The sequence below is a fragment of the Desmodus rotundus genome, chromosome 2, assembly GCF_022682495.2.
Source record: "Desmodus rotundus isolate HL8 chromosome 2, HLdesRot8A.1, whole genome shotgun sequence".
NCBI lineage: Eukaryota > Metazoa > Chordata > Mammalia > Chiroptera > Phyllostomidae > Desmodus > Desmodus rotundus.
The window spans coordinates 117,229,081-117,243,914 of NC_071388.1; the positions used below are offsets into that span (position 1 = coordinate 117,229,081).

Genomic DNA, 14,834 nt, shown 5'->3' on the forward strand with positions numbered 1-14,834 from the left:
GAATGTATGTGCCTGACCCATGGAGAGGGACAACTGTGCAGGGAAGGCCTGAGGAAGTGGGTGAGGGTCTGGGTTAATGGAGACCAAAGGGGGAAAATTGGGACAACTGTAATAGCATAAATAATAAAATATAACTTAAAAACAAAGCAAAACAAAAAAACATTGCTGGTGGGAACATAAAATGGTACAAACTCCTTTGAAAAAAACTACTGGCAGTTTCTCCAAATTACATACATATGCAGTACATGATCTGGCTTTTCCTCTTTTAGGTGTTTAATCAAGGGAAATTAAAGCAAACATCTATACAGATATTTCCACGTGAATGTTTTCAGTAGCTTAATTTGTAATAGTCCAAACTTGGAAACAACCCAAATAAATGCGGAAATAACCCACTTGATATCCATAAAAAAGTGAACAGATACACTAATTGTAGTACATCTATACAATGGACTACTACTATAATAAAAAGAAATGAGCCATCAATATAGGAAACAAAATAGATCAATTTGAGAATAATTATGCTTTGTAAAAGAGGACAGATTAAAAAAGAATATGTAATATACACGCTTAAATTTACATAAAATCCTGGAAGAACAAACCACTTACATGTATGTATATATAAAATACATATAAACCAGACTGGTGGTTGCATGGGAATAAAGAAGGGTGTAAGAATGGGGTTATAAAGGGATCTGGGGGAAGATTTTGGGTGGATGTGCTTGAGATCTTGAACAGTAACAGATTAATAGAGAGATATCTATCTCCAGACATCAATTTTAAAACTTTAAATATGGTAGCTAATTGTATGTCAATTATACCTTAATAAAGCTGTAAAATCTGCCAGTACTAGGGCCATTTTCCCCAAGGAAGAAAGAGTTCTGCTAGAGATAAGTGTAGTCCTTCTATAATAACTCTAGGGGTCACTTAGTTTGGAGTTAAGTTTATTAAGGGAGTACCTTTATGGTCTGCACTGCTGTCTCACTGGAGACTTCTTTTGTCTCTGCTGAGATGTAGTACCAACAAACTGATAATGCTCCTTTCAATTTTTATCTAATACTCTCTCTATTTACCTTTAAATTTGTAAGTGCCACCACCTTACTTTTCCCAATATTGCTTTTAGGAAGATGCTAGAGGAGTTAAACATGACATCAAGCCACTCAAAAATCTGCTATGCCAGTTTTGTGGTTAAAATTTTCCTAATTCTTTCCCCAAAAAACTAAAAGTGGAACTGCCTTTCAATCCAGCAATCTCACTGCTGGGACTATACCCTAAGAATCCTGAATTACCAATTCAAAAGAACCTATTGCATCCCAATGTTCATAGCAGAGTTATTTACAATAGCCAAGCGGTGGAAACAGCCTAAGTGACCATCAGTAAATGAGTGGATCAAAACACTGTGGTACATTTACACAATGGAACACTATGCAGCAGAAAGAAAGAAGTAGCTCCTACCCTTTGAGACAGCATGGATGGATCTGGAGAGCATTATGCTAAGTGAAACAAGCCAGGCGGTGAAACACAAATACCATATGATCTCACCTATAAGTGGAACTCAACATAACAAACAAATGAGCAAAATAGACCAAAGACTTGGAAAGAAAGAACTGACAGTGACCAGAGGGAAGGCAGGAGGGGATAACAGGGGAAAGAAGAAAAGGGGCAATCAAAATAACACAAACAGAGGACTCATGGGCATGGACAATGGGGGAGGGATTGACTGTGGGAGTTGGGGGGGGGAAGGGCAGGGGTGAGCAATGCGGAAAAAGAAGGGACAACTGTAACTGAACAACTATAAATTAAAAAAACAATTTTTCCTAATTCTGTCTGTGTTGCTACTGAATTTTGGGGCTACTTTTACTAATTCTTTTGTGAAGGGAGGGAAGGGCATGTATTTTTAATGAAATATCCTGTATTAAGCTTGACACTGTTATTTTTTCTGGTTAGAGTTATCCCACAAAAATTATTGCTTTCAGGAAAAAAAGAGCTATTATGAATAAGTAATATGACAATTTTAGGAAAAGGAAACTGGGGTTATTGTTTATAATTAAATCTGATTTTGTATGAGCTGTTTTAAACTAGTTACAATAAAGGGTTGCACAACTCACACATTAAAAAGCAAAGTAATAATACGCTTATGCAGAAGATAGCTTAGTTTTTACAAATAAAATAAAGGTACCTTAAAATAAACAAGTTTTCCTGAAAATATTTAATAAAAACACAGTGGGAATTATAACATTTCTAGAATGTAAGTAATCAAATATCATTGGCTTCACAAAATAATGAACTGGATAAAGTCAGTGGAACTGGTTTCCAGTATGGTTATATCACAAGAACCAACAGAGCTTTGTGCTATGGAGATTTTAACACATGTATGACCGACATATGTATGTGTGTACATGTGTATGCATGTACACATGTATGTACATACATAACCGAATTTGTCGGTCATACACATGCACATACATACATATGTACATATGCATGACTAACAAAAATTCTATGGTTCAATAAACTATACCTTTAATTTAAAGAGAATAAAAATCTAGCAACAGAACATTAATGCATAAGCAATACTTACCAGTACCGGAATTTTGAACCTAATGTAAAGTAATGTGCAAAAAAATTCTTTTGAGGTGGAAGTGGTCTGTCCAAACGGAAAAATGTGTGATGTTCTACACATGCCTTCCACAAATTTTTGCATGCTCTGTAATTCACCATATTAAATCCCAACAAGGTCTCTCTAGATTCATGCTGTAAAAAAAATAAAAGCAGAGAATACCCAGAAAATATCAAGAAATAATACTCCACTTCATTCACTTTTCACAGATATTGTAGCCTTACAAACACTAATCACTCTGGGGTTTGTTGTTGTTATTCAATAAAAAAAGCAGAAGAATAAGGTAAAAGTTTGTAAAATGTGAATCTCATGCAGTAATATTACAATTCTTAGGAGCTTTACTTTAGAACATAAAAATAAGTTTAAAAATCGATACATCTTTTTTCAAAATTTACTAGCTACCATTGTTTCAAAATGTAATCCTGGTCCATCAATTAACTTTAAGATACATCATCACATCTTCTAACAACATTTCTAAGATTACAAATCTCTCTAGGTGTTAACCCTGCAGTGGCTGCACTTCTGAATAGAGTGTGAGAGGTCACGTGGATGACATTGGTCATCTAATTTAAAAGTAGGAATTTAAATAAACAAATTTAAAAAAAACATTTTTTATTAATCATCATCTAAGTAACTTCTGTGAGAAAGTTGGACTTTGTACTAAAACTGACGATTATTTTGCATGGGTGACTACTGTCATCCATGTGACCACTCAAGGGTTAAATAAATAAAAATATTCATTACTTCTAAACACTAATGAAACTCAAATTTAAAACTAAGCAGCAACAAAATACAAGCATTTCTTTAACTTTTCTCTATAAGTTTGGCAGAAATTACTACTTAAAAAGCTTCACTGAAGTCAGCTATATATAGTGAGGCACACATGTCATAAGTGTACAGCTCTGATTTCACACAATGAATGCAACCATTTAACCCCCAACCAGATCAAGAAACAGATCATTATTAGCAAGTCTGAAGCATCCATGGTCTCCCCTTTGTACCATACTACCTTGTTTTTGAACCCTGTATACATGAAATCATACATATGTGTCTTTAGGCCTGACTTTGGTTCAATATTATGTTTCTATACTCATCCATATAGTCCATATACAAAGAAGTAATTCACTCATTTTCATTCTACATAGTATCCATCATATGAATGTATCATTATTTACCCATTTATAGTTGATAAACATTTGATGTTTTCAGTTTGGGCATGAATAAATATTACTATATATATTCCTGCCTGTTGTCTGATGCACATAAGTATATGTATCTGCTGTTGAATCATAAGACATGCATGTGTTCACCTTCAGTGGATAATGTCTGAACAGTTTTCCAGAATGGTTACATATATGTATATACATGCTCCTTCCCACCAGCAGTGTGTGTTCCACGAACTCACTACTGATTTTAGCAATCTTTCCGTTACACTATTCTGGTGGATGAGGAGAAGTATCACATTTTGGTTATAATTGGTACTTCCCTGATGATTAGTGAGGTTCAACATCTTTTCACGTCACTGGCCATGTGGATATCCTCATTTCTGCAGTGTCTGTGAAGCCACTAGCATATTTTTAGATTCTGCTGGATATACAACCAAGGATGTGGTGTGTGTGTTATATACATATTCTGTGATACTTTATTCTCTTAATGATGTCTTTTTATGAATACAGTTCTCAATTTTAACACAATCCAAGTTATTAAATATTTCTTTACAGGTAGTTTTCCTTCTGTATCCTGTTAAAGAAATCTTTGCCCATCAGAAGGTCATGAGGATATTTTCCATAACTAAAATACAATAAAATGCCCATGTATAAGTATTAAATTACCATGTTAAAAGACAACATACTTAAAATATCATTTCTTGATCACTAGAGAATTCTTAACTCTGCTTAAGAGTTGCTTTGTATGCATTAACAAGTATAGTTACATGTTGTATCACATATCACAAATTATGAAAAATGACAGTGAATATCTCAGAGTATGACTGCAGTAATTGTTCTCAATGGAAGCAAAATCTTAGATGCCTTTATGTTCTCCCTTTTTTCACACTTCAAGTCCACATGTGAGTTTAACGTTTTACCAACTGTATTGGGAATCTCACAAAAATTTCCCACCCATATTGTAAAAAAACAGATGTAGAAAACATGGAACTGAGATAAGTAGATTCTATTGCCCTGGTTGGTGTGGCTCAATGGATTGAGTGCTGACCTGTGAACCAAAAGGTTGCCAGGTCGATTCCCAGCCAGGGTACATGCCCGGATTGTGGGCCAGGTCCCCAGCTGGGTGTGTGTGAGTTGTTTCTCCCCCTCTCTTTCCCTCTCTCTCAAAAATAAATAAATAAAATCTTTAAAAAACATAAAGGGATATTTCAGAGAGAAAACATTAAAAAGGCACCATACTGTAGGGTATGCCTGTATAGTATTTAAATCAATTATTTTTTAAAATATATTTATTATGTTATTTCACTTGTCCCATTCCCCCCGCTTAATTCCCCTTCACCCTGCACTCCCACCCACCAGCATCCCCCCTGCTTTAGATCATGGGTCATACACATAAGTTCTTTGGCTTCTCCATTTCCCATACTATTCTTAACCTCCTCCTGTCTGTTTTTTACCTACCATTTATGCTACTTATTCCTTGTACCTTTTTCCCATTTCCCCTTCCCCCTCCCCGCTGATAACCCTCCATGTGATCTCCATTTCTGTGATTCTGTTCCTGTTCTAGTTGTTTGCTTTAGCTTGTTTTAGCTTTTGTTTTTTCTTAGGTTCAGTTGTTGCTAGTTGTAAGTTTGTTGTCATTTTACTGTTCATATTTTTGAGCCTCTTTTTTTAGATAAGTCCCTTTAACATTTCATATAATAAGGGCTTGGTGGTGATGAACTCCTTTAACCTGACTTTATCTGGGAAGCACTTTATCTGCCCTTCCATTCTAAATGATAGCCTTGCTGGATAGAGTCATCTTGGATGTAGATCCTTGCCTTTCCTGACTTTGAATCCTTCTTTCCAGCCTCTTCTTGCCTATAAGGTTTCTGTTGAGAAGACAGCTGCTAGTCTTATGGGAACTTCTTTGTACGTAACTCTTTCCTTTTCTCTTGCTATTTTTGTAAGTTTCTCTCCTTATATTTACTCTGGGGTAATGTAATTATGATGTGCCTTGGTGTGTGCTTCCTTGGGTCCAACTTCTTGGGACTCTCTGAGCTTCCTGGACTTCCTAGAAGTCTATTTCCTTTGCCAGAATGGGGAAGTTCTCCTTCATTATGTTTTCTAGTAAGTTTTCAATTTCTTGCCCTTCCTCTTCTCCTTCTGGTACCCCCATGATTAGGATGTTGGAACACTGAAAGTTGTCCCTGAGGTCCCTAAGCCTTGCCTAATTTTTTTGAATTCTTGTTTGTTTATTCTGTTCTGGCTGAATGTTTATTCCTTCCTTCTGTTCCAAACCATTGATTTGAGTGCCAGTTTCCTTCCCATCACTGTTGGTTCCTGTACATTTTCCTTTATTTCACTTTTCATAGCCTTCACTTTTTCCTCTATTTTGTGACCATACTCATCCATTTCTGTGAGCATCCTGATTACCAGTGTTTTGAACTCTGCATCTAATAGGTTGGCTATTTCTTCATCACTTAGTTGTATTTTTTTCTGGAGCTTTGATCTGTTCTTTCATTTGGGCCATATTTTTTGGTCTTAGTACACCTGTTATATGGTAAGGGGAGGAGACTTAGGTATTTGTCAGGGCGGGGCAACCCACTTGGCTACGTTGCGCTGTGGCTGTGGAGGAAGTGTCCGAGAGGGAATAATGCTGCCTGCATGGCTCTCAGCCGGCTTTCAGTCACTTCCCCAGCAACTCACAAGCAAATTGGGCCCTTCTGGTGCTGATTCCTGGTTGGCGGGTTTGTGTATGTTGTAGGATCCTGTGGGTCTCTCCAACAAACTCTCTTGTAAGGTTCGGAGTTTCTCCTGCCACCTCAACTCCCACAGATTTTTACAGTCAGAGGTTCTGAGGCTTTATTTCCCTGCGCCAGAACCCTGGGTTGTGTGGTCTGTCACACTCCCCAGTGTTATCCTCATGCATATGTGGGACTGCCTGATCCGTCAGCTGCCACCTTGTCAGTCCAGGTCTTCCAGCCTCGGAAGTGGAGCTTCCTTGCCAGGAGTCCTCTCCACCACAGCTGCCCCTCTCCACCCCTCCTAACAGTCTGCTGGATGAATGTTTCTTCTTTTACTCCTTGGTTGTCAGACCTCCATAAAGTTCAATTTTCTGGCAGTTCTGATTGTTTTTTGTTTTTAAATTTGTTGTTGCCCTTCTTTTGGTTCTGTGAGGAGGCACAGTGTATCTATCTACACCTCCATCTCAGCCAGAAGTCTTTAAATGAATTAATAGTTGACTTTTGGTTACTGATATTACCTAAGGTTAAACACATTCCTAGTGATATATTACCTCAGGCAATGGTTGTGAGGATTAAATGATATGAATATGATTGATATATTATCAGGCACATAGGAAGACTGCAATAAATGTTTGTTACTAATAACAATAGTACAGTCATGGAAACAAATTAAGAAAGTTGACTTCTTTGCAGTCATTTATGCATATAAACATTTAAAGTAAAATATTTGTTCTCTAGTTTCTGGATAAAACTTACCATATTTTATTTCTCTAAACATTTATTTGAAATGTACAAAAATGTTCTTAAGTAGCATTAATCATAATAGCTACAACTTGGAAATGGCAAAATTGTTCACTAACATAAGAATGAATAACTAATTTATGGTATATTCATTCAGTAGACTACCATACAAAAATGGAATAAACTATTGCTACATGCAATAACATGGATGGATTTCACAATGTTGAGGGAAAGTAAGCAGACAAAAAGAGAAGATTCTATAGCATTTCTTTTTTTAAAGTTCAAAAATAAACTAATCCGTGGTGATACAAATGAGAATAATATTTACCTTTTGGAAGGGTTAATGACTACAAGTGGGCATCATCTCCATTAGCAATAATACCAGCTTTTGGGGTGGTAGTAATGTTCTACATATTACATTATATATTATATACTTATTAAGCACTATAATTAATGTCTGCATACTCTTCAATTTCAGTAAAAACTCTGTAGAGAAAAACTTTCACATTTTGTGAGCATAAATGATGAATCATTGTGACTTAGTGGATCAATGTCTTCTGATAAAATGCAGCTGAGTCTAATACATTTTTAAGATTTTGAATACATTTTTAGACATACACAACCATCTTGAAAAATCTGCATTAATTTGTCAATATCTTTAAGAAATAATGTTAAGTTAAAGGATAAGGTTAGTTTAATTTGATAAAATGGAGAAAGCTGCAAGATAAAATTCTTCTCAACACTGGATTTTCCACGATAACTCAATGTACTATATTTAATACATAAAAGAACATTACCACTACAAGTAAGGGAGAAATGTACTATATGTTCATGAACTAGAAACCAAACTAAACACTCAGGTTCCCTAAAATGAAATGAGCTTATATATGAAAAGAAGCACTATAGATTTAGTAGTAAAAAGAAAAAGGACCTATAAAATACTCTCTTACTGCCCTCATGAATGGGGCCCGGGGGACTAATGATGAACATCACAATTGATATCAGTGCCTAAGTTAAAGAGATAGTAGAATGGATAACTAGAACTTTAAATCATAACCAGAGAAACACTGGGGAAATCAATACAACTTGTCATAAAATGTGAATCAATTAACTCAGGAGCACTTATCAATAGTATTAATAACACTTTCACTTGCAATAAAAGTTCTGTCATAAATGATTTGTCATTTCTTAAGATTTCATTTATATTAATAATTATTACATTAATACTCACCAATTCTTTTCTAAGTTGAATAAAAAACTGTTTGCACTTAAATGAAATTTTTACAATCTTCAACCTGGATAAAAAGTGAATGAATTGAAGTATTTAAAATATTGAATAAAGATGTAAACATTAGCAAATTAAGAAGTAAGTCTTTGAAAAGATCAATAAAATTGATAAGCTTCTAGCCAGACTAAGGAAAAAAGAAAGTACACAATTACTAATATCAGGAATAAAAAAGTAGGTATCACTACAAATCCCAGTAATATTAAAAGCATAATAAAAGAATACTATGATTAAGTCTACATCTACAAATGTGGTAATTTCAGTGAAATAAACCAATTCTTTGGCAAAACTCACATTGGAAGAAATACTTGATCTAAATAGGCCTACACAGAAGTCTCCCTTCATCTGTAGGGTATACATTCCAACACCCCAGTGAATGCCTGAAACCATGGATAATCCTGAATCCTACCTATGCTGTTTTTTTTCCTATAACTACTTACCTTTTCACTTAAAGGCAGCAATTTATGGCCTATCTTTGGCATATGCAAATTGTCAGCATCACTACACTTTGGCACTTTGAGGCCATTATTAAGTAAAATAAGGGTCACTTAAACACAAGCACTAAGATCTGATAACTATGAGGGCTTTTAAGTGATTAATAGGCAGGAAATGTAGAGTCAGGGTGCTGAAAAAAGGGATGATTCACATCTCTAGCTGGATGGAGCTGGAGAGCTCAAGATTTCATCACCCTTCTCAGAACAGCATGCAATTTAAAATTTATGTTTTGTTTATTTCTGAAATTTTCCATTTAATATTTTTAGATGATAGATAACTGAAACTGTGCAAAATGCAGTTGAGAAGGGAATACTATAGCTATTAAATAAATTTAATTAATAACCTCCCCCCCCAAAGTCACCAGCCCAGATGTGTCCACTGGTGAACTGTACCAAACATTTAAGTAAGACATTATACCAATTCTTTACAATCCCTTTTAGAGAAGCAGAGGGCATACTTCCAAAGTCATTCTGTGAGGTCGGCATTACCCTAATTAGCAAACCCAAACAAAGACTTTACAAGAAAACTACCAAACAATATCTCTCATAACCATAGATTCAAATATACTAAATAAAGTATTATGAAATGGAATTAACAATGTCCAGGTGGGATTTATCCCAAAAATGAAAGGCTGGTTCAACATTACAAAAATCAATTAATATCAACCAACATCTCAAAAGACTAAAAAGGAAAAAAAAAAAAAGACAAGATCCCATCAATGTATTCAGAGTAAGCACTTGACAAAATCCAATGCCTAGTTATGATTAAAAACTCTCAGTAAAGAAGGGATGGAGGGAATCTTTCTCAACTTGATAGCTTCTACAAAAACCCTGCAGCTAACATACTTAATGGTATGAAACTAGAAGCTTTCCCACTAAGATCAGGTAAAATGCATGGATGACCCCTTTAACCGCTCCTTTTCAATATCATATGTGAAGTTCTGTTGATGCAATTAGGCAAGAAAGAAAAATGAAAGGTATACTGACTGGGAAAGAAGACATAAAACTGTCTTTGTTCACAGATGACATGCTTGTCTATGTAGAAGATCCAGAAGAACTGACAAAAAATCTACTGAAACTAGTAAGTAATGATACCAAGACTGCAGGTACAAGGTTAATATACAAAATCCAATTGCTTTCCTATATACCAACAATGACCAGGTAGGAATCTGAAATTAAAAGCACTGTACCATTTATATTAGCACCCCCAAATGAAATAATTAAGTATAAATCTAAAAATTACATATTAGAACTATATGAAAAAAATCATAAAACTCTGATGAACAAAATCAAAGATGTAAATAAATGCAGAGATATTCAGTTTGTGGCTGAGAAAATTCAGATGTATCTTCTGATAATTGTTTGTCAAGTTGTCAATTCTTTCTTCTTTGATCTATAGATTCAATGCAACCCAATCAAAATCTCACCAAGTTATTTGTGGATACTGACAAATTGATCCTAAGGTTTATATAGAGAGGCGAAACACCCAAAATAGCCAACGTAACATTACAGGAAAGAAAGGTGGAGGACTGATGCTACCTGAGTTCAAAACTTTCTATAAAGCTATAGTAATCAAGAGAGTGTAGTACTGGTGAAAGAATAGACAAAACAAATCAATGGCACAGAATGGAGAACTCAAACAGACATCCGCAAGCATAATCGAATGACCTTTGAGAAAGGAACAAAGGCAATACAATGGAGCAACGACACTCTCTTCGACAAATAGTGGTGGAACAACTGGACATCCACATGCAAAAATAAATAAATTTAGACAAAGACATTACACCCTTCACAAAAATTAACTCAAAATGCATCACAGACCTAAATATAAAATATAAAACTGTAAAACTCCTATATTTAACATTGGGAAAAATCTAGATGATCTTGGGTATAAGACCAAAAAAAGAATCTAGATGACCTTATAACACCAGAAGACATGAATTCATTAAAGAAATAATTAATAAGCTTGAGTGCATTAAAATTAAAAGCTTCTCTGTGTAAGGCAATAAATTAGAAGACAAGTCACAGACTAGGAGAAAATATCTGTAAAAGACACATCTGATAAAGAACTACTACCCAAAATATAAAAAAACTCTTCAAATTTAACAATAAAACAAACAACTCCATAAAAAATGAACCAAGCCCCTTTACAGACACCTCACCAAAGAAGATAAACAGTTGGAAATTATGTACAGGAAAAGATACTCTACTTTAAGTTTCATCAGGGAAATGCAAATTAAAACAAGATATCACTACATACCTACAGAATAGACAAAATCAAGAATACTGACAGTATCAAATGATGACAAGGATATGGAGCAACAGAAACTCTCATTCATTTTTGTGCGAATGCAACATGGTACACAGCTACTTTGGAAGACTATTTGGTAGCTTCTTAAAATAATAAACATATGTGTACCATACCATGTAGAAATTGCACTCCTTGTTCTTTAACCAAAGGAAATGAAAACTTATGTCCACATAAAAATGTGCACATGAATGCTAATAGCAGTTTTGTTCATAATTGCCAAAACCTGGAAGCAACCAAGATGTCTTTCAGCAGGTAAATGAATTAATAAACTGTGGTACACCCAGACAATGGAATTATTATTCAGCTCTAAAAAAAAAAAATGTATCAAGCCATGAAAAGATATGGATAAAAAATAAACACGTATCACTAAGTTAAAGAATCCAATAAGAAAAGATACAAACTGATTCCAACTATGTAACATTCTAGAAAAGGCAAAACTATGGAGAAAGTAAAGAGATTAGTGGGTGACAAGGGTAGGTGGGGAGAGGACTAGGCAGAGCACAGAGGATTCCCAAGGCAATGAAACTTCTCTGTATGATATTATAATGATGGGTATGTCATTTATACTTGCGTATTTGTCCAAAGCCACTGAATGTATAATACCAAGAGTAAACCCCAATGTAAATTATGGACTTGGGGTGATAATGTGTCAATGTCAGCTTCATCTTGGCAAACAATACAACATTAAACTGAGTGTCTTTATGGGGGAAGCTATGGATGTGTGTGTGTGTGAGGGGGATATATGGAAATCTCTGTATCTTCCTCTCAGTTTTGTTGTGAATCTTAAACTGCCCTAAAAAAAACCAAGTCTTAAAAAATTAAACAAATAAACAAAAACTATATGCAACATTTGGAGAAAAATGTTACGACTTCAAGGTTTTATGCAATGATCCTAAAGTTTTCAATATAGTATTAAAAAAACAACGACTTTTAAATTTTACCTTTCTACACTGCCTTTCTTCTTATATGCAACTACTATTTTTAACCTTATATAAAATACTCAGATATTTTTAACCTTCAGACCTAAAAGTCTTGAGGCCAAGAGATTCAATGTCACTTAACAAACCTTGCTTTGGGATCCTGGCCCAATCACCTGAATATTTTCATGGTAATTCTAAGTTTGAATATTTATGAAGTACAGCACTATCCATTCAAGAAGTTCTCAGGAGAAGAAGAAACAAAGATTTAAAAGTAGTGACAAGTGAAAAAGAAGGAAATCTTACCCCTTGGGACACTATGGATGGTTCTGAAGAGAATTATGTTAAGTGAAATAAGCCAGTAAGAGAGAGACCAGTATCTCATGATTTTACTCATAGGTGGGATCTAACGAACAAAAGAACTCACAAGTAAAACAGTGGCAGACTCATAGATAAAGAGCAGGCTGTCAGTTGTGTGGAAGTAAAGAGGGATTGGGGGGAAAAAAGAAAAAACGCATGGATACAGACAACGGTGTGGCAACTGTTTGGGGGAGTGGAAATAGGTAGAGAAGGGTATAGAGGAATAAATGGTGATGGATGGAAACTTGTCTTGGGGTAATGAACACACAACATTGACAGATAGTGGAACTGTGCACCTGAAACCTGTATAATTTTGTTAACCACTGTAACCCCAATAAATTCCATACAGAGGATGAAAAAGAGTAGTGATGAAAGCCTATGTGAGCTAAGGGATTTCAGCAAAAAGATACATATTAGAATAATAGGGGGCAAAGAGTTTATTTAAAGAAATAAAGCATAGAACATTCCAAATCTGGGGAAAGTAGATTAGTGGTTGCTTAGTGCTGGAGGTGGGTGGGAGGAGGAGGAGGAGATGGGGAATGACTCTTGATGGTTGTAAGATATCTTTGAGGCAGAAATAAAAATGCTTCAAAATCAGGTTATGGTGATGTTGTACTCTGTAAATAAACTAAAAGCCATTACTTTATACTTTAACAAGTGAACATATGATATGTGAACAATATATACATCAATAAATCTATATAAAATGTAGTTTCATAATCTACATCTTTTAATTTTAGGGTTCAATACATTTATGATTTTAGTAACACATGTAACTGACATTTGCATTTATCACTGTCATAACATTTTTTGCCTTCTATTAGTCCAAAGTTTCATGTGTTTCTCCTAGAATAGTAACTATATAATTATTTTTTATTGTTTTAGTGGTTACCTTTTATCATTATTGTGTTTATTTCATTCCCCTTTTGAAAACCATTTTATTAAGTGTAATTTAACATTCAACAAATTGTGCATATTTGAAGTGTACAATTTGATGTGACGTTTTTATATATATACTTGTTCAATCACATCAAGAGTATATCCATCATAGCCAAGATTCCTTCCGCTACTGTAATCCCCCTCACCCACCCTACCCCAAGGTAACAACTGATCAGCTTTCCTTGACTAGAGTCTGCATTTTTTATAATTTATATGAATGGAATCATATGTTATGTACTCTGCTTTATCTTCTTTAACTCAGCTTAACTATTTAGAGATTCATCCATACTGCTGTTTTTCAGTAATTCTCTTTCTTGGCAAGGAGTATTCCATTCTATGGATATATCACATTTAGTTTATCTGTTCAATGCATAATAGAAATTTATGTTTTTTCTAATTTTGGCTATTACAAATAAAGTTGATATGGCAAGTTTGAGTGCAAGTCTTTGTGCACACATTTGCTTTAATTTTCTTGGATAAAATCTTAGGAATAAAATGGTTCAATCATATGGTAGGTGTATGATTATATTTGTCAGAAACTGTAAAACAGTGTTGCAAATTGGTTGTATCAATATATATATTAATATAGCCACACTAGCCTTGTTATGAGTACAATTTCCATGTTTTATCTTTATTTTCAGCCAATCTACATATGTACTCATATCTGTAAATAAAGCAGTTTTTTCTTTTCAATCCATTTGCCTTTTATTTCATATTCTTGCAATATGTTAGTTGGGACCTCTGTAACAAAGCTGAAGTAGAGAGAGTAAACACTTTTTCTTGCTCTTACTTACATAAAAGCACTGACACTTTTACCATTTAGCACATTAACAGATTTTCCACAGATGTCTGTAATCAAAATGTCCTTTTATGTTTTATTATTATTATTTTTTACTTCTCACCTGAGGACGATTTTTTTCATTGCTTTTAGAGAGAAAGTGAGACAGAAACATCTATGTGAGAGAGAAGCATTGACTAGATGCTTCCCATACATGCCTGGATCAGGGAATCGATAACCTGACTAGGGATCGTAAGCATCTGGACTGGGGGTTGTATGTGCTATGCTGGACCAGGAATGGAACCCGCAACCTAGGTATATGCCCTGACTGGAAATTGAACTTGCAGCCTTTTGGTTATAGGACAACACTCCAACCACACTGGCCAGAGCTCAAAATGTCCTTTTATATATTCAGTTAAATTTCAAAAATTATGAATGGGTGTTTTTGTCAATTTCTCTTACTGCATCTACTTGAAACAATCATGTGGTTTTTCTTCATTATA

At 34.7% G+C, this 14,834-nt stretch overlaps 1 protein-coding gene across 9 annotated transcripts in view; it reads right to left on the reverse strand.

Annotated features, from left to right (window-relative positions):
- The window catches only part of PTPN4 (protein tyrosine phosphatase non-receptor type 4), a 249,822-nt gene that overhangs the window by 86,699 nt on the left and 148,289 nt on the right, over positions 1-14,834 (reverse strand). For all 9 annotated transcript variants that reach the window (XM_071220645.1, XM_053918579.2, XM_053918581.2 and 6 more), the window contains 2 exons: positions 8,479-8,542; positions 2,579-2,751 (listed from right to left, as the gene is read on the reverse strand). In XM_071220645.1, coding sequence (XP_071076746.1) covers positions 2,579-2,751; positions 8,479-8,542 — 237 coding nt within the window. The remainder of the gene's footprint in view (positions 1-2,578; positions 2,752-8,478; positions 8,543-14,834) is intronic.